General features: G+C 36.4%; 1 protein-coding gene and 1 non-coding gene across 4 annotated transcripts in view; both read left to right on the top strand.

The window, feature by feature from the left end:
* The first annotated feature begins 3,167 nt into the window (after positions 1–3,167).
* Positions 3,168–3,250, top strand: trnal-uaa. Its single transcript has one exon. It is a non-coding gene; the product is annotated as a tRNA-Leu (tRNA).
* Positions 3,251–11,487: 8,237 nt separating this feature from the next.
* LOC121316956 (utrophin-like) overlaps positions 11,488–18,299 on the top strand; it is a 224,518-nt gene continuing 217,706 nt past the window's right edge. For all 3 annotated transcript variants that reach the window (XM_041252376.1, XM_041252375.1, XM_041252374.1), the window contains exons 1-2: positions 11,488–11,825; positions 12,713–12,811. In XM_041252376.1, the coding sequence (XP_041108310.1) occupies positions 12,730–12,811 (82 nt within the window). In that variant the 5' untranslated portion in view covers positions 11,488–11,825; positions 12,713–12,729. The remainder of the gene's footprint in view (positions 11,826–12,712; positions 12,812–18,299) is intronic.

Raw genomic sequence — 18,299 nt, 5'->3', positions numbered from 1 at the left:
GCTGTTTCACGCTGATAGGTGGACTAGGGTATGGAAAAAACCACATGAGTACATGCATCCATCATGCCGCATGTCAACTTTGCAGGCTGGAGGTGGTGGTGTGATGGTGTGGGGTGTGTTTTCATGATACACATTGGGCCCCTTGATAAAAGTGGAGCAACGTTTGAATGCCACAGGATATCTGAACATCATTGCCAATCAGGTGCATCCCTTCATGGCAGCAGTGTATCCATCTGCTAATAGCTTTTTTCAGCAGGATAATGCCCCATGCCACAAGGCTAGGATTGTCCAGGAATGGTTCCACGAACATGACAGTGAATTCAGCTTACTGCAGTGGCCTGCCCAGTCACCAGATCTCAATTCAATTGAGCATCTGTGGGATGAGATGGAACGAGCTATTCGGAGTAGAGATCCACTACCAGCCAACTTGACACTTGGGAAGCACTGGAGTCAACATGGGCCGGCATCCCTGTGGAACGCTTTCGACACCTTGTAGAGTCCATGCCCTGACAAATTGAGGGCAAAAGGGGGTGCAACTCAATATTAGGAAGGTGTCCTAATGTTTTGTATGTTCAGTGTATAATGTGATAATAAACATTTACAAATATGTTATTAAAATGTAGGTTGGATAAAGTATACATTTAAGTTAACATAGAAAATCTGTTATGCGTTGCCAATTGGATGAAATTATAGCAAATGTGTAGTAAAACATGAGTACATGTGCAAATGAATGGTAAAGTGGATAATTATTGCAGTGAACAGTTTACTGTAAAGATCTCAGTGCATAGGTTTTTAATTGTTTTCCCTCAGAATGAAACCCAGCAGGTCCTATCACTGAGAAGGGCTAAGCTAAGCAGTACTTTAAGTACAAATGTACTTTTAATCTTGAAATGTTAATGTATTTGTGAAAATATAAACAGATTTTATTTGTGTTAACATTTGCCACAGTAATGTGTGAGATCATAAACAACCAAAGAAAAAAACACTGTGTATATATACAAATAGTGATCCAGGTAACTAAACTTTGTTTCTTTGTTGCTATGCCTCACATATCCTATTTGATTACCCATCTTTCCAGTAATAATTGGCAGGATAGTTTTCTTTTTTAGTTTCAACAATATTCATACTAGAAAGTGATTTTTTTCACATAAAGACCTGCTTATTAAAACACACATATACTGTATTCAGCATAACATTTATAATGAATAAAACACATTTTAAACGTTTATATAGTGCCCTCTAGTGACGGTCAGATTTATTGCAGGCAATAATCCCAGTACCATCCTCATGACCCAAAATGAAGTACCTGATTACAACGTAAAAGAGGGTACATAAAATAATTCTGCATAGTTTAAACTAACCAGTGGTTCGAAACGCAAGATTTGGACTACAACTGAAATTCTGAATTTGAAGTCTTTAGATGCTTTTGGAAAGAAAGTCATACCAACAGAAAACAAAAGAAGCACGTCGGCTATGTGTTTTACTTGCAGCCATGCGTACACTGTAGTAGAATGTTCATTGTACATTTAAAAATCTGTAAAGCGTGTGAAGTAGATGCTGTTCTGTATAATAAGAATAACAAAGGAACCACAGCAAGAGACTCTGGCTTAAATTAGGTGACGTGTCCGCGTTTAGATAGTGACACGGGAATACAACTTGAGTTCCGTCCCATCATGTCCAATCAAAAATGTTCCTGTGCCATCCCATCCCGTAAAAAAAAAAGTTCAATGTAATTTGTGTTTTTCATTCTCATCCTGTTCCTAGCTGAATTTTTTTAAATGTCCATATTGCAAGACTAACAAGAACCACACAAGCCTAGAACAACGTTTTATTATGCATAATGACAGAAAAAAACTCGAGGGCTTTTGAATTTCACCCCAACTTGAACTCCCAATAAGTTTATCTAATCCAATTATTTGCTGAGCCTGGCATATTTAAAATTAGTTTTGGTCTTTAGTTTTTTTTTTTTTTTTTTTAATTGTCTTGAAGCAAGCACTCAATGCTGAATTGAATGGGTGGGCTAGTGACATCACTAAATGGGGTGTGTCAATTAAAATAAGTGTCGTTGATACGAGGGTTATACTGTCTGTCTTTCAAATATGTGGCACCCAGAAGTCTTGATTGGTTCAATTTTACAACATCTCATTTGATTGATTTAATATAGGTTTGCGCGAAGTCAAGTGACTTCCGCATAGCAACCAGTAGCCGCTGAAAACAAACCGTTGTCAAAATGTGACACACGACCGGTAGACATGGCTAATTATGTTGACAACCTACGTGACCAAAAACATAATAGATACAGACTAAAAATAGATGTTGTAGGTTTAAAACAATGCCCTTACAATATTAAAGTCACACAGTAAGCTAATCATATGTAATGTTGGGTTCAATTTACTGAAGCAACGTGGGCAAAGTACACTGCCTCGCACAAGGGTACAGTAGCAGTGTCCCACCGGGGATTATTAGGGTTCATTTGTTGTTCAGTTTTTAATTTGTAATGGTGTTTATCGTGTGCCCTGTCTGGGGGTGTTTCTGACTACATGATAACCCTAGTGTGTCGGGTTTCGGCACGCACCCTGATAGAATTGGTTAACGTTGGTTTGGGCAGGGTGTACCGTAATGTTTTTATTTGGGTGTGCACCTGTTAAACTAGGAACCTGGGTGACTGGTTTCACGGACCGTGATTACCACTAATCTTGGGCTAACTAATGTTAATGTAGGTAAACTAGTACGTAGTACAAAAATGCATTGAGTAAATGAATGCATAATGCTCTTATTACTAAAATTAATATTCGCACTACTAACGTGTTATAATATTGTGCTTATTATTTTGTAAGTATACGCTATAATTGTGTGTTACTGCTATTTATACTGCACCTATGCGGTATGTACATGCCCACCAAATTGCCCGGATGTCTGGACAAACCTGTTACAGAATGTAAAGTTCTTGCAGCTCGTCCGACAAACCAGTTTGGTGCTGCTCTCCCCGCAGCTTTCAGTCTTGCTCCCACCCGCTCCCGCTGCTTACAATTCCGCTCCCATCTGTTCCTGTGAGATTTAAAACTCTTTGTTCCCAGTCCCACCCGTCACCGTGTTAAATTTTTCCATCCATTCGCAGGCACTTCTGCAAAGGTATACTCTTGAGTGCCTCGGTTGAAATTATATCAACCAGGATGGCCGAGTGGTTAAGGCGTTGGACTTAAGATCCAATGGACGAATGTCCGCGTGGGTTCGAACCCCACTTCTGGTAGAATATGGTTTTTTAATTTTTTTTTTAAAAACAATAATAATCATAGTTTTCTACAGCGTTTGGTTGAATAAATACTCGATTTTCAAATGCAGAAATAACGTGTTTTTTAAGAGAAATACAACTAGCCTGTCATTTCCTGAACACGTTCCACCTTGCACTGGCAAGGCACGCTGGGTGATGTAGTTCTAAAGTAGACGCCCGAGGCGGAGGCGCTGTTCTGTAATGGAAAACTTTAAAATTTGTATGAATATAAAACTTCCCGTTTCACCGCGCCCATCACTTGAGAGACTAGTACTGTAGGAAAACAAGAGTTGTAAACAATTTAAATGCGTTTTAACGTTTGCATATTATTTTACAAGCCGTTTTTTACTACGTCCATAGTTTATTTAATTACTTGTATATTTTATTTTTATGAAAATACAATTATGGTATCAAATTAAAGCTTTTTGTGTGTACCGTAAATATAAGGCCAAGATGCTAGGATATATTGTGAAAAGTGTTGAATTTAAATCAAGGGAAGTAATGTTAAAACTGTAAAATATATTAGTAAGACCTCATCTAGAATATTGTGTTCAGTTCTGGTCACCTCGCTACAAAACGGATATTGCTGCTCTAGAAAGAGTGCAAAGAAGAGCGACCAGAAATATTCCAGGTTTAAAAGGCATGTCATATGCACACAGGCTAAAAGAATTGAATCTATTGAGTCTTGAACAAATAAGAGTACATGGTGCCCTGATGCAAGCATTCAAAATTCTAAAAGGTATTGACAATGTCTACCCAAGGGACGTTTTTGAACTGAAAAAAGAAACAAGGACCAGGGGTCTCAAATGGAAATTAGATAAAGGGGCATTCAGAACAGAAAATAGAAGGCGCTTTTTTACATAGAGAATTGTGAGGGTCTGGAACCAACTCCCCAGTAATGTTGTTGAAGCTGACACCCTGGGATCCTTGAAGAAGCTGCTTGATGAGATTCTGGGATCAAGAAGCTACTAACAACCAAACGAGCAAGATGGGCCGAATTGCCTCCTCTTGTTTTAAACTTTCTTATGTTCTTACCAGTTAGGCATGAATTATGCAGATTAAACCAGTTCTAGTTTTATGATTTCAACGTTCACAATGTAGTGTGTGACACAAAGACAGTTAAATACTTAAATGAAATGCATATTGTAAATTAGTAATATTTAACGCATCATAGTAAATACTGTACTTTATAGAACATTGATTCTATCCATATTATACTTTCAATTTCGATACATTACATTATTATTTTCTAACTAGTATATCTATATTTGTCATTTTTCATCATCAAAATATTTTACTGTACAACCTTCCAAGAATTATTAGACATATTATTCCACAATAAATGCAAGTATTGCGTATTGTGCAAAACTGGGGGGGGGTTGTACTGTGGTCTGCTGTGTACTGATTGTTAGATTCACTGAACCCTTTGTTAATACTGAAGTTATAATCCATGAGAAATAATTCATCACTTCTATTTCCATTACCTGTGGGGACAGCAAAGAAAATACAAGACAAACAAGATGTAACTTTGAAGAACTGAAGAGGCAGACACTAATGGAGAGTGTGTGCTTTAAAAAGGTGGGAACAGGGATTGCTGCAGAGTTTAGACAAAGAGAAATGCAGTACAATGCAGAAAAAACTAAGACAATAAACAAAGCAGATCCTGTTGAACTCTGAGCATGAAGGAAACAATTAGAAAGTACACATTTTTGTTTTTCAGGATTAACTTGTAGAACGACCAAATTACATGCATAGATGAGGGTGTTGCCAGCACCAGCATCTTACGACAGTGCGAGGAAGACTGCTGGCATCAATTTTGTCAGGTTTCATTTGCGCTCTGTATTGCCACATGTAATGTTGTAGAAGCTGCATAGTTCTTAAACCTGAAATGTGTTGCCATTCTGTAAAGACTACTATCAGGGCTCACAGTAATTATATATATATATATATATATATATATATATATATATATATATATATATATAACAACAGCTACATTTGGGTTAGGATTATGCCCTATCAAATTCCTTTAATTAATGCCCTTCCCCATTTTGTAGGTCCCAGCTTAAAAGTTGATTTTTGTGCTTCAATAGTTCTTCATGTTGTATGCTGTCTTGAAGAGTTAGCTGTATGTGATGGGTTGACAAATTTTCTGGACGCCCACAGGCATTAGCTGAGCAACATAGTGAGGATTAGGTTGCAAAATCATGGAATAGGTCAAATTAAGGACTTCCTTATACGTCAACTGGTTAAGTATGCCTTAAACTTAAAAGAACCCACTTAACGTGATAGATAATATGCATGTGGGTGTTGAAAACAAATGTAAACCCAATTCCAATATGATGCACTTAAAGTGTTGTACTAGCATTTACAATAAAAAAATGTTGTCCACATGTATTCTACACTAACACCAAAGTACGACCTAAATTACGAGCAGAACCAGAAAATCACAAGCAAATGGAAAAACAATGAATATAAAACTAACACCAGCGTATGGATGGATGGAAGCACAATACATTACCTCTGTATAATATTTCATGCTTTTTGATATACCATATCCTATTTATAATACTGTTACCAGCTTTTAAAAGTCTGTTTGGTGGATTACATTACAAAAAAATACCCCAACTTTGGCTTTTATCTGTCTTTCCCATTTGTCTGTTGTTCTCAAATGTTTTTATGGCTGTGTGAATGTTTTAAATGGTGTGTAAGAGTACCTGTTATTCCTTTGAGCCATATGTGTTTTGGGGTCAGCACACAATGAGAATCTGTGATTAAAAAAATCAAGCTGTGAACCAACTGTTTGCCAAGAGGGTGAAGAAAGCCATCTTTTGGACAGTGAAACGTTGCCTTTGTAAATCCCAGCTGGGTGAATTTATTGACTCCTTGATAAAGTCACTTCAGTAGTAACTAAAGGAATCTGATTCTAGGGTGGAGTGGCTTCAAGTTATTTTCCTGTCATGTCTTTTTGAGGTGGAATCAAATTCAATTCTGGTGGTTCCAACTACTTCAATGAGTCTGAAGATTGCTTCCTGTCTATTTTCTGTAACCAAAAACATTTCTGTAATGATACTACACTGGATGGACCTCTCAAGCTGTTCACAAAGCATTAACTTATGAGTTATTTAAGTACTGCTTTTAAAGTCTAATGTTCATGAAACTGTTCTAACAATAGCAATCTAGAACAAAGAATCTGTTTAATTGATTAAAACAGGTACCAATTTGTGAATTGAGCCTATTGACAGTTTTATTTTCCTTTCACAAAAAAGTAAACATTGCACACAAGGTAAGTTGTGACTCAAATCACTTATCTAAGGTTTTATTGTTTACACCGAATTCAACTTTTACTTGGAAAATGTAAATTAAAAAAAAAAAAGAAAAAAAAAAAGGTTTTTATTCTGAATGTTAAATTGTGTCCAGCCGTTTTTGTGACAGGGTATCATGCTGGAAATGAAAAAATATGTTTTCTGTAGACTTTTTGTATAGAGGTACAGTGGTTTGCAGAAGTATTCACCCTTACCAATAATGTCACATTTTGTTGAATTACAAATAATGTATGCAGTTTTTCAAGTAAACTTTTTTTATTCAAAGCTGTAGTGGTCAGCAAAACTTGCAAAGAAAATGTACAAAATTAAATTTACTGGTTGCATAAGTATTCAGCTCCTTAAGTCAATACTTGGTAGAATCACTTTTTGCTGCAATTACTGCTTTGAGTCTTTTTGGATAAGTCTCTACTAGCTTTGCATAATAGGATAGTGAAATTTTTGCTCATTCTTAAGGGAAAATTACTCCAGTTCTGATAAGTATGTTGGGGATCGTTGATGGACTGCAATCTTCAAGTCTCGCCATAAATTTTCTATTGGATTCAAGTCAGGACTTTGACTGGGCCACTCAAGAGCATTAATTCTCTTTTTGTTCAACCACTCCAGTGTGGCTTTGGCTTTGTGCTTTGGGTCATTGTCCTGCTGAAATGTGAATTTCCTCCCCAGTTTCAGAGTCTTGGCTGACTCAAATATGTTTCCCTCAAAGATTCTCCCATACTTTGCACCATCCATTCTCCCTGCCTTCCTGACAAGCTTCCCAGTCCCTGCTGAACAGAAGCATCCCCATAACATGATGCTGCTACCACCATGCTTGACAGCTGGGATGGTATTGACTGGGTGATGTGCAGTGTTGGGCTTGCGACAGACCTAACGCTTGGAATTTACACTGAAAACTCACTTCCACATGTCTGCAGTATCATCTACATGCTTTTTCTCAAACTCTAAACGTGCTTTAAGGTGAGGCTTTTTGAGTAATGGCTCCTTTCTTGCCACCCGTCAAGTGGCTACAGGCTAGCTTTGTGTAGGGACCGGCTTATTTTTGATGTGTGAACACTGACTCCCATCTCAGACACATAACTTTGCAGATCACTCAAGGTCAGTGTTATGCTTCAGAGTGACCGAACCAGTTTCCTGCTTGCCTGGCGGGCGACCTGATCTGGGTAGTATGATACAACTTCCACTTCTTAATGATGGACTTCACTATGCTGAGGGATAATCAGCACCTTTGAAATTTCCTTGTACCCTTCTCTTGCTCTGTGCCTCTCTACCACTTTATCCCTGACTTGTTTCAAAAGCTCCTTGGTCTTCATGGTTGCTTTGTCGGATCACTATGTGAGTTGCAGCTTAAAAGTCTTTATATACATGAGGGCAATTATCTACAAGTTGAACCACTTTGAGTACACACAGGCTGAAACCATTTCACTAATTTTGTGACCTTTCAAACAAGTAATTTGCACCTGAGCTGATTTAGGGCTGCAGTAGAAAATGGGTTGAATACTTATGCAACTGAGATTAATCTGTTTTTCTGTGTAAATCTTACTTATTTATATTCTATATGCATTTTTTAACTTTATCAATGTGGAGTAGTTTGTGTAGATTGTACATGTAAAGTCTAATTTGAAAGCGTTGTGGAGTACGCTCAGGTGTCAACAAAATGTGAAAACTTTGCAGGGGTATGACTACTTCTGCAAACCACTGTATGTAGGGCAGTAAAGGACCAGCATTCCAGCTCTTTGACAAGTGCTCTATTTTCAGCTTTCCTGCATTGTCACCCTACACCTAATTCAGCATACAGCATAGCACTAATTTGTGAAAGTAAATTGTTTGCATTGCAGAAAACCAACACACAAAAGCCAGCGCCAGCACAAAGGATAAAGACATTACCCCACTTGCACATCAACATAACTCTGAAGTTAATAGGACTAAACATGTTGTACCTTTCAACCCAGAAATCCTGTTTTGGTGTGCTATGAAACTGTTAGGAAATAAATATTACAGATACATACTGTGGCAGAGTAGGGGGAGGAAGATTGACAATGCAAAGGCCCTAAACACAAAGAAAGGGGTGCCACAGGTGAGGGTAAGTGTTTAATTGTGTTTCGTTAAGTGTAATTGAGTAAATGATGGTTGATTAAAAAGTGTGGACTGTGGCCAGCTGATAATGGAATGATTGATTTTCAATTACCCCTGGTCATTCCCTATAAAGAGGGCAAAACACAGGAACAGGATAGTTTGAACAAAACACATCACACAGAACTCTTCAAAGTAATCAAAATAGAACAACACCCAAGCACATCTGTTACAGTCTCTATGTCTGTCTCCCTTTCCCTCTCCTTCTCAATTGACACCAAACATTCATTCTTTGTTCTTTTTCAGGGTGTGATCAGGGGTAATGACAACCAATCATTCAATTACCACCTGGCCACTTTTCAATCAAACATCATTCACTCATATCACTTAATTAAACAAAATTACCATCTCCTGTAGCTGTGCATAGCACACCCATTTCTTTGTGTGTAGAGCCTCTGGCCTGCCCACACCCTTCTCCTACTCTGCCACAATAAATGCATACATACATAATTCTGCATAAGACCTTGGTAACTAGTTGGTACAAAGAATATTGACTGGAAGTTTAAGGCATGGTATATATCATCGTTAAATTACTCATGAAATGATGAGCGTTTATTTTTTTACCGGTAACACCAGTAAGATAAAAGGTCTAAAACAAAAGCACCACCACATACATATACAATTGTCACCATCAGAAACGCTCTTCTATCTATTTTTTTACATGCCTTATTTAATGAACATTGATTGTGCCATACACCAATACAACACTCAGTTGATATTCAGTAGAGTGGATGACGGGCTTTCACAAAGTTTCCCTCAAAGTAAGGGTTCAGTTACAATTTCTCACCACAAGGTGGTATCAAGTCACAAGGGAAACACAGTCAAACAATCCGTTATTAACATAATTTAAACAGCAGCTACAAAGTGCAATTATAATGGTGCAAGCAAAGGATGACATTTATGGGGGGAAAAATAATGTTATGAAACTAGAAAGGCACAGATACGTTGCTTGTAAAATAAATGCACTTTCTGGGATCTTTATTTCTTCTTTTGAATCCTACACAGATGTTTTTGTTTTGTTTAGAAAATAAATAGATGTGCCGGTTGTAAAACCACTAGCAATTTAGCCCACATAGTTTTGTTTTTGTCCCTTTTTAAAACCGTACAGCGATGACACAGTCAAATCAATTTTGCATAAGGCAAAGAAAGTGAAAAACACACAAACCATCTGCAAGTTAGTGACAAAAATATACTACCATCACTATGTAAGATTTTAATACTTAATTATGTGTTTCTAATTTTAGTAAATAAGGGCTTACAGCAATGCCACAGTGTTTGTAATTAAATAGATTTAGAGGGCCTTTCATTTTAAGAATGTTTTTTTAACTGTACTTGGTTCTACAAACCACTGGCTTTTGGAAGTGTATCATTGTAGAAGAACAAAACATCACCCAACAGGAGGTCAGGTTTAAATATAGTTTAGTTTAACTGCAAAAAAAACAAAAAAAAAACAAAACAAACCCAGAAAAACCCTTTCATGTTGACATTTGTTGATTTTCACTAATCTGTATCCATTAAATGTTTGTTACCTCTGTATGTATGACAAGTACCCCAAAGTGCTGTATATAAATGAAAGAAATGCATTTCTGGTTCTTCTTCTAAGCAAAGTGTACTCCCCTTGTCAACATTATCAATATAGTTTTTTGCTGATTATATATTTAATTTTTACGCAGTAGTGTCCTTGGAATAATTTGTGAAGTTGCAATTGATAGAATGACAGAACTTCAGAGCCATTTAGTTTTTTTTTTACAATATAAAAAAAAAAAAAAAACCTGACGTGTGTAGAATTTGACATTTCTAAGCCCACTGAACTCCCTGAAAAAAAAACAAAAGCCTGTAATTAAAAAAAAAAAAAAAAAACAAGCTGTTAATTCCAACACAGTAAATAAAGTTCATCATTTTAAAAAGTATTACTTCCTGCTTTCAGTATTGCCACTAGAGAGAAGCGGTGACTGAATGGCTTGATATATGACAATGCAATGAAAATAAACACAAAAAATGAAAGAGTGAAAACGCAAAAACTATGTTTATACAACACTGTTCTTACAACACTGCGTTTGCTGTACTGTACTGGGAAAAACTGGCGAAGCCTAGGCTACTGGTTAGGATGTTGTAAAATCTAAAATGTGGGTCACTCACCAACACAGCATGTTTTTGTTATGCACCTTAAGTCACTATTATCTCTTTGTAGGCCCTATCAAAACTATACCTTCATGTCAGTTCGTTTTCAAAATTGCCTGAAACCTTTCCTGTAATCAAACATTCATCGCTTCATGCTTTTTAATGGTAAGATATAGAACAATCCACAACCATTGTGAATAGCCTGTACAATACTTATCCCCCCACACAAAAACAAAACAAAACAAAACAAAAAAAAAAAACCCAGGTGAATCAGATAAGGTAACATAGACCTCTTGGCACACCATGGCATACTGGCATACACATCATGGGTTTAATTCTTATTTCCATTATTTGGTGGCACCATATAAAATCTCATGAAATTCAACCGCTGTAGCATCAATCCATATACGTTTTAAATGTTGTATGCATGAAATGTATGGGTAACATCTTTGTAAATCCACCATGTGTCTCTCAAATGTCAACTGGCAGAACACAGTAGCCCTCATATGTATCTATTTTTTTGGCCTGGTAGCTCATGCCGAGGTTTCCTTGGGATTTCCTTGGGATTTGCTTGGCGCCCCGGGGATCGCTGGATTGACAGGGCGCGAAGTCACGTGACACTGACCGCGCCATGTTCCCAGTGCTGCGTTGTAGTTACACAGCCGCCAGCACTTGGGAAAGCAGCAACAGGAACAAGAAGTTTAGGGCGAGCAAGTTTTTAAAACACTGCGAAAACTAGCACAGAATATCCTAGCAGTATAAATGCGTGACAAGAAAACACCAACATATTTTTGCAATTAAAGAAGACTACTTTACTGTTTTTAATACAGTGAAAACACCAGCCGTATTTTTGCATTGTATGTGTGAAATTCTGCTCTTTCTAATTACATAGTTTCTCGTGAAGGGTATGCGTTTTTAAGTTTTTAAAGTAAACAGTATAATTTTCTGGGACTAGGAAACTACACATTGGAAGAAAACAGGTGAGGTTTATTTATTTTTTTATATACTCTGTGTGTGTGTGTGTGTGTGTGTGTATATATATATATATATATATATATATATATATATATATATATATATATATATATATATATATATATATAATTGTTATTTTTACCGATCACGAAATCGAATGTTTTTCAAAAAAGACAGACACATTAATTGGGCTTCTTTTTTTATTTTCTTTTTATTTTTTTAAAGCATTTTTCTCGTTTAAATAAACTAGTTGAATACTGAAAATGAAGGTATGACTTGTAAAGCTTTTAAGAGTACGTCTAATTCCACTTTGGGTGAACAGGTTCTAGGACTTAGTACACAGTCAACTAGCAGTGACACTGCATCCAATGTGTAGGTTTTTATTGATCTTTATTGTTGATGACCCAGCAATAAATAGGCTGCGCAGATGAATTTTGTGTTAAACATATTAACAACAGCAGCTCACCAACAAAGATGAACGACAAGGTATCAGGGAGCTGTATGTTATAATTGTTGTTGCAAGTCAGAAAATTACAATACAGACTTGCAAAATGTGTCTCGATTACCTGAGCAATAACTTAGGTTATATTAGATTATATTGAAAGTATTCTTTTCAACCTCAAAGTGCCAGCCAGGAAAGCCAAACTATGCAATGTTTTTAAAATGCATTTGTAAGATGAAAGTGCTCATTTTGTTTTACATGAATGTACAATATATTGCAAAACAATCAATATTGACTGGAAAATGAAACCAGAAATGAACTTGTAAAAACTGTATTCCTGTTTCATTGTTTTTTTTTTCTCCCCTGAGGTGAAAAAACGTATGTAACAGGAGGGGATATTAATCAAAGAAAGATTGCTTGGATAAGTAAACAAGGATTACAATTTTACAGAGGCCAAGGATTTTAGAATGGCTAAGGTTGGGACTCAAGATGCAAGTCTTGATGAGGCAGCCAACAATGAATTCAGCAACATCATCAAGTCCAGATCAGGTGGGTCACATATTGAACAGGTTCCATCATTCACTGCAAAGTATTTAGAAATTATTAACTTTACTCCAGTTTTAGTGCAGTCATAGTTTTGGAATGTATGTTGAAGGGCACTGCAGGAACAGATTGTGCAGAATGTTTTAAAGTTTCAAAGGACCCAAAAAGCACATAGACAGGAAACAGCAAGGGGAAATAGCAAAATATAAATAAATAAATGATTGGGGAAACAGGGACCACTATTAAAGAATAGTTTGTGTGCTGGAAAAACTGACAGACTTTGGAGTGGATTCTTATTTAAAAGTACATTGTCAGACATCCCACGGCAATAGGAATATAATGGAGGTTGGCTTCTGTGTGTATGTGTGTGTGTTTATATTGGAATTTGATTGTGACTCTAATATAAAGTAGAATAGAAGCAAGAAGGAAGGGTTGATTGTGTTTAAAAACTGGCAGCTAAATACTTGGGCCTATTTATTTGTCCAGATGGGCAGATCAAACCCCTCCATTATTTCAGTGAAACTAGGCTGGTCAGAATTTTATTGTGCATATCCTGTGTAAAATGTGTTTGGCAGTGACACCCAGGTCCTATTGGGCTAAGCCTTTAAATGTTACAAACGGCTTAATCGTTGTACTCCATAAAAAAGATAACAACAATAAGCAAGGCTTGGAGAGTTGTAGAAATATGTGGTTCATTTCATTTTTGTTCTTGGTAATATGTGGTTCATTTCATTTTTGTGCTTGGTAATTTACACAATTTACAGGAATTAAAAAAAAAAAAAAAAAAAATGCTCCAACTACAGTACTGTATGTTTAAGTGTAGTGCAACAGTACCATATCATTTTAGTGTGATTGTCAGCTGTGTTTTTTTTTTTTTTTTTTTTTCCCCCCCCCCCTCCCATGGATGTTGCATGTGGATTCGAAACCTTATTGTCATTTAAACATTTTGGGGTTGTCTAAACAAGAAATATATTTCTTGTTATGTCTGTATTACTTATTGGTAGAATAATAAAATTAAACATAAGCAGCATACAGCAACTGAAGCCTCTATTAAATATTGATAATGCTGTGGGCCTTGCATTGTCTTTTTCAAGTTTTAACAATGCATGTAATGTATTCCACAGACTCAAACCTTTTTTTTTTTTTTTTTAATTTAAGTCAGGCAAACCTGTTAATATTTTTTTGTATGATCCAGAGTTGTACAAACAAGTCTGCCATAATATAATCTACCCATTCATATTAGATTATATTGAAATATTTCATCAAGGTAAGTTCAGTTCATCAGTGTTGAAACTCAACCAAAAGTTGCAGTTATCCTGTTAAACCTTTGAAATAGCTGTGACTAATTTAAAGTGACCAAATTGATTTAAGCAGCAGGAGGTTGTTTGCTAACCTGTCTCTGACAATGCTTGTCATTTTGTAAAGAAAGTAATGTAGTCATAGCTACTCTACTTGGCTAGATAGGGGCTGGGACACATTTGGTTTCTCTACTTCAACAGGCTTTATTAGGACCTGGCAGCAAATTGTTGCTGGGATTCCACCAAATCTAATTTGTGGTGTTCTCTACCCACCCACCCCCCCCCCAAAAAAAAATTCAGGAGGTTATTCAAGTACATGTCCTTCTAGCTGAAGTGACTGCATTCTTCGTGGGCGTTTCCCACTTTTGTGAATAATACATAAACTAGGCTACATGTGATGATGTTTTGAGTGCATGCAAAATTGCTGTATAACTCTCAGTGAACTTTTGTTCATCATGTAGGGCACAAAAATAGTTCAAGCAACTATTAATCTGTAGCTTAACTAGGCTGTCATACACTCGCATATTAAATGTTTACAGAATATGATTTAACCAGATACTAACTTAATGTTAATGTAGGAATGAAAATATTACAGAATTCATGTTTTTATGCAGGTCTAAAATGCCCTCTAATCATCCATTAAGATTAAGAACAGCATATACTGCAAGATTATAATTAGGGCTTCTGATTTTCGGTTTTAATCGATACAACACCCCCACCAATACAAAAAAAAAATTGAAATGGTATATAGCCAATACTGCAATGGTTACTCAGTTCATGTTGACTTCACCGCTTTCCCATAAAAAAAAAAAAAACTACCTTTCCCAGTGCAGCTGGGCAATGTTCCTCCTTCCTGACATGAAAATAATTGAATTTTAGTAAGTCAATATAATCAGTAAAATTTGTGGATTATAACGAAATTCCTAAATATATTTACAAGGTATAGTGATACAAGATACAGCTGTACCGTTGGTCTATTCATTTTTTAACACTGTTTATTTGCACATCTTTTGGCAAACTGAGTTAATTAATAACAATAATTAATAACCACTGTCTTTCGTTGCGTGTGATGTCAGTAACATGGCTCAGCTCTGCAGTGGAAAAACAACCTACACCTTCCTAACCACACCTTGACAGAGTTCTCCCCAGGTCTTCAGCCGGGGGTGCCACTGCCCGGCTGAAAAAAACCTGATCTGCCCGTCTTGCAGATGCTACTGCACCTTTAACAATAAGGATTGATTGCGCTTCTAGCAGACTAGGTCAGTTGCACATTTTTTGAGTGAAAAAAAAATCTTGGAACCACATGACAGCTGTGTTACGTCTTGACACAACATTTAACCAGTCAGAGAGTTGAAGGGGCGGGTTTTCTGTGTTAAGACTTTGAGAGGCTAAAAATTATTTTCAAAGCAAAAATAGTGACAATGAATGCAGGGGATCAAAGTAAGCCAGCGATCGGCGCAATCCACAGCATAATACTGTATTTGTGCTGGCTACTTTTATTAAAAAAAAAAATATTAAGATTATTTTCAGGTATCATTCTGTCAATTTTTTGCCTTATTATTCTGTAAGGTGATATATAGTACATAATAGTTGTACATATGCACCAAAAAAAAAAGCATATTCCTTTTGTTGTAATATCATAACAATGTGTACCCAGGTGCTTGAGAGACATTGGGGGTTCATTTAAATGAAGGAATAAGCTCAATAATTAAGCTAAAAAGGAAGTGAAAAGGTTACCTTTTTTTTTTTTGTGAACGCCAATAAACCTACATTCTCTTTCTCCAGTCAAATTGTAGCGTGTCTAAATAAGCACAGTAATTTACCATAATAAAAAACAGAAATGAAAAAGAAAATGTAGAACATAAAGCACAACCAGATACAGTCGATGAAAGACAGCACATTATTCAAGTTCCTTGTAGTCTTATATATTTAAGGTAAGGCAAGTTTATTTATTTTTTATAAGTGCTCCCGTCTATAATGTTCTGCTGCTCGGCTGTACAGCTTTCCTGGGGAGAACCCTGCGTGAAAGCTCGGTACGACCCTGGCGCGGCTTGCATGTACAGTGGAGAAGCAGCATTGGAGACTGCTTGTGAGATTTAAAACGAGATTACGTTTAGGAATGGAGGCTTGTTTGCGGGATTTAAAGCTGTATTACAGTTAAGATACAGAGGATTTAAAACAGAATTGCAATTTGCGATGAAATGTAAAAAAATGCCTACACACAAAAACCCCAGAAGAATGTGCCTGTGACCATAAGAATTTCATTTGAAAAAAAGACGGTACAGCGTACAAGCACTGTCGAGTTACTATACATAGTTTGAAAAAAAAAAAGGCCAAGCATTTTGGAAATTAACCGAAAACAATAATTTTATACACTAATAAAAAGTGAAAGCCCTGGAAAAAAAAAAAAAAATTACTTAAAACTCAAAAATAGCTACAAATAAGCACCGAAAAAATGAAATGAACAAAAACCACAATACAGAAGCCCTAATTATACTGTGTATGGAAATAGGTAGTTTAAAACGGGCTTTTTGTAAATAAAAAGTGGAGAATTTAAAATAAGGTAATGGTTGGTAGACTAGTTAAATTAGCACACTCTCATTTTGAGCTCTTCATCCTTGTTTGTTTTTACAGCAGACATGTTTCCTGGGGGCTGCGTACTTTGTGATGCATTCCATATGATCGATTCGTGTGACGACTGGAGCCGATGATGGGTTCAGGGTCTGTTTCACAGGCAGAAATATTTTAAACCTACTGTAATGTGTTGCAAACATTAAGTTAGAGAGACCTTGTAAAGAGGCAGGCTTTGTTATCGGGTGTTCTGCTGGCTGGAAACCATTGTAAATAACCCCCCCCAGCAACTAGCAGAAGACAACAATGACAACTCTTTCTTTCAGTGAAAGCACTTTCATTTTAATTGATTGGATTTATTTATTTAGGAATTTGAACTCTGAGGTTATTTTTATTTGTGGCGTACTCTCTCCACGTTTTGCTATCCACAAATACAGACTTGAGCGACTGTATGTTTCCATATGGTTCCTTCCTTAGGCATACATTCCTGATTTCCTTCATTTAAGATCACTAGATACATTGGCGTGCCACATTTTGACACATTTGCTTTCAGTGCTGTTCAGCTGCCACATGTTTTGCACAGGGGCTAACAATTATAATCGCTTCGTACTTTAGACTTTGTCAGGTTGGTTTGTTATAGTGACAGTTGACGGGAGCCTAAAGTGCTTTAAGGGTAAATACACAAATGTCTAATACGGTATAAGACCTAGTTTTTCAGTTAAGTTGTTGGTGGCAGTGGGTTGCCAAGAGTCTATCCCCAGCAGTAAATGATTTTAAACTAACAGAAGAGCCAAAAGACTACTCATTCCATACCTCTACACCAATTAACATTTTCATTCAGAATATACCTTTTAAAATCTACACAGGCATGTGAATTGAATAGTTTTGTCATTTGTGTGTCAGCGACTAGGTTTATGTCAAACTACTGTAGCTGGAAGCACTCTTGCCTGTCTCTGTCAGTTGTACAGTAACTAGATTAACCAGATGGGTAGATCGTAAAGTTAAAATGGCCTCGCCAAGGGAAATGTTGAGGTGTGAGAAACAAAACAAAAATTACAGAAATCCCTGAGCTCCTAACAACTACCAGATATTTGTATTTACATGGGGAGATAAGGCCATGTGCGTGCACTATCATTTAATCGCATCAATAACCCCAGGAGTATGCTTTTATCTTCTGGTTCAGGCATGAAAAACCTTCTTTTTTTTTTTTTGTGCTTCTTAACTAAGAATCTTGGTATGCTTGAAAGAAGTTTCCCATATTTTGCAATATTATACTCCTTATTACCACTCGTAGTTTGCATATAATGGTAAAATTTGCTAAATGAATCACACAGTGGCTTCTGTTGGGTAGTGACAATTATTGGCTTGTTGGGGACAATTCTAAGTAAAAACAAAACAAAAAAAAAAAGGAATGTGAGGCTTGGCACAATGTGAGCATAAATTTCAAAAATGGTGGTATTTGTGAGACTTCTAATGCTTTAGAGAGGTACTATAAGTTAATTTATAATCCAGGTGTGGCAATAGAACAGTCAACAAGCAATGTGATTGGTCGAGCAAGGTTCCAGCTGTCCGTATATTGGATGGATACAGTGTTTAATTTTAATGATATTGAATATTGTTAAATA

The sequence above is a fragment of the Polyodon spathula genome, chromosome 6 (assembly GCF_017654505.1).
Source record: "Polyodon spathula isolate WHYD16114869_AA chromosome 6, ASM1765450v1, whole genome shotgun sequence".
Lineage (NCBI taxonomy): Eukaryota > Metazoa > Chordata > Actinopteri > Acipenseriformes > Polyodontidae > Polyodon > Polyodon spathula.
This window is presented reverse-complemented; position numbering and strand designations above follow the sequence as displayed.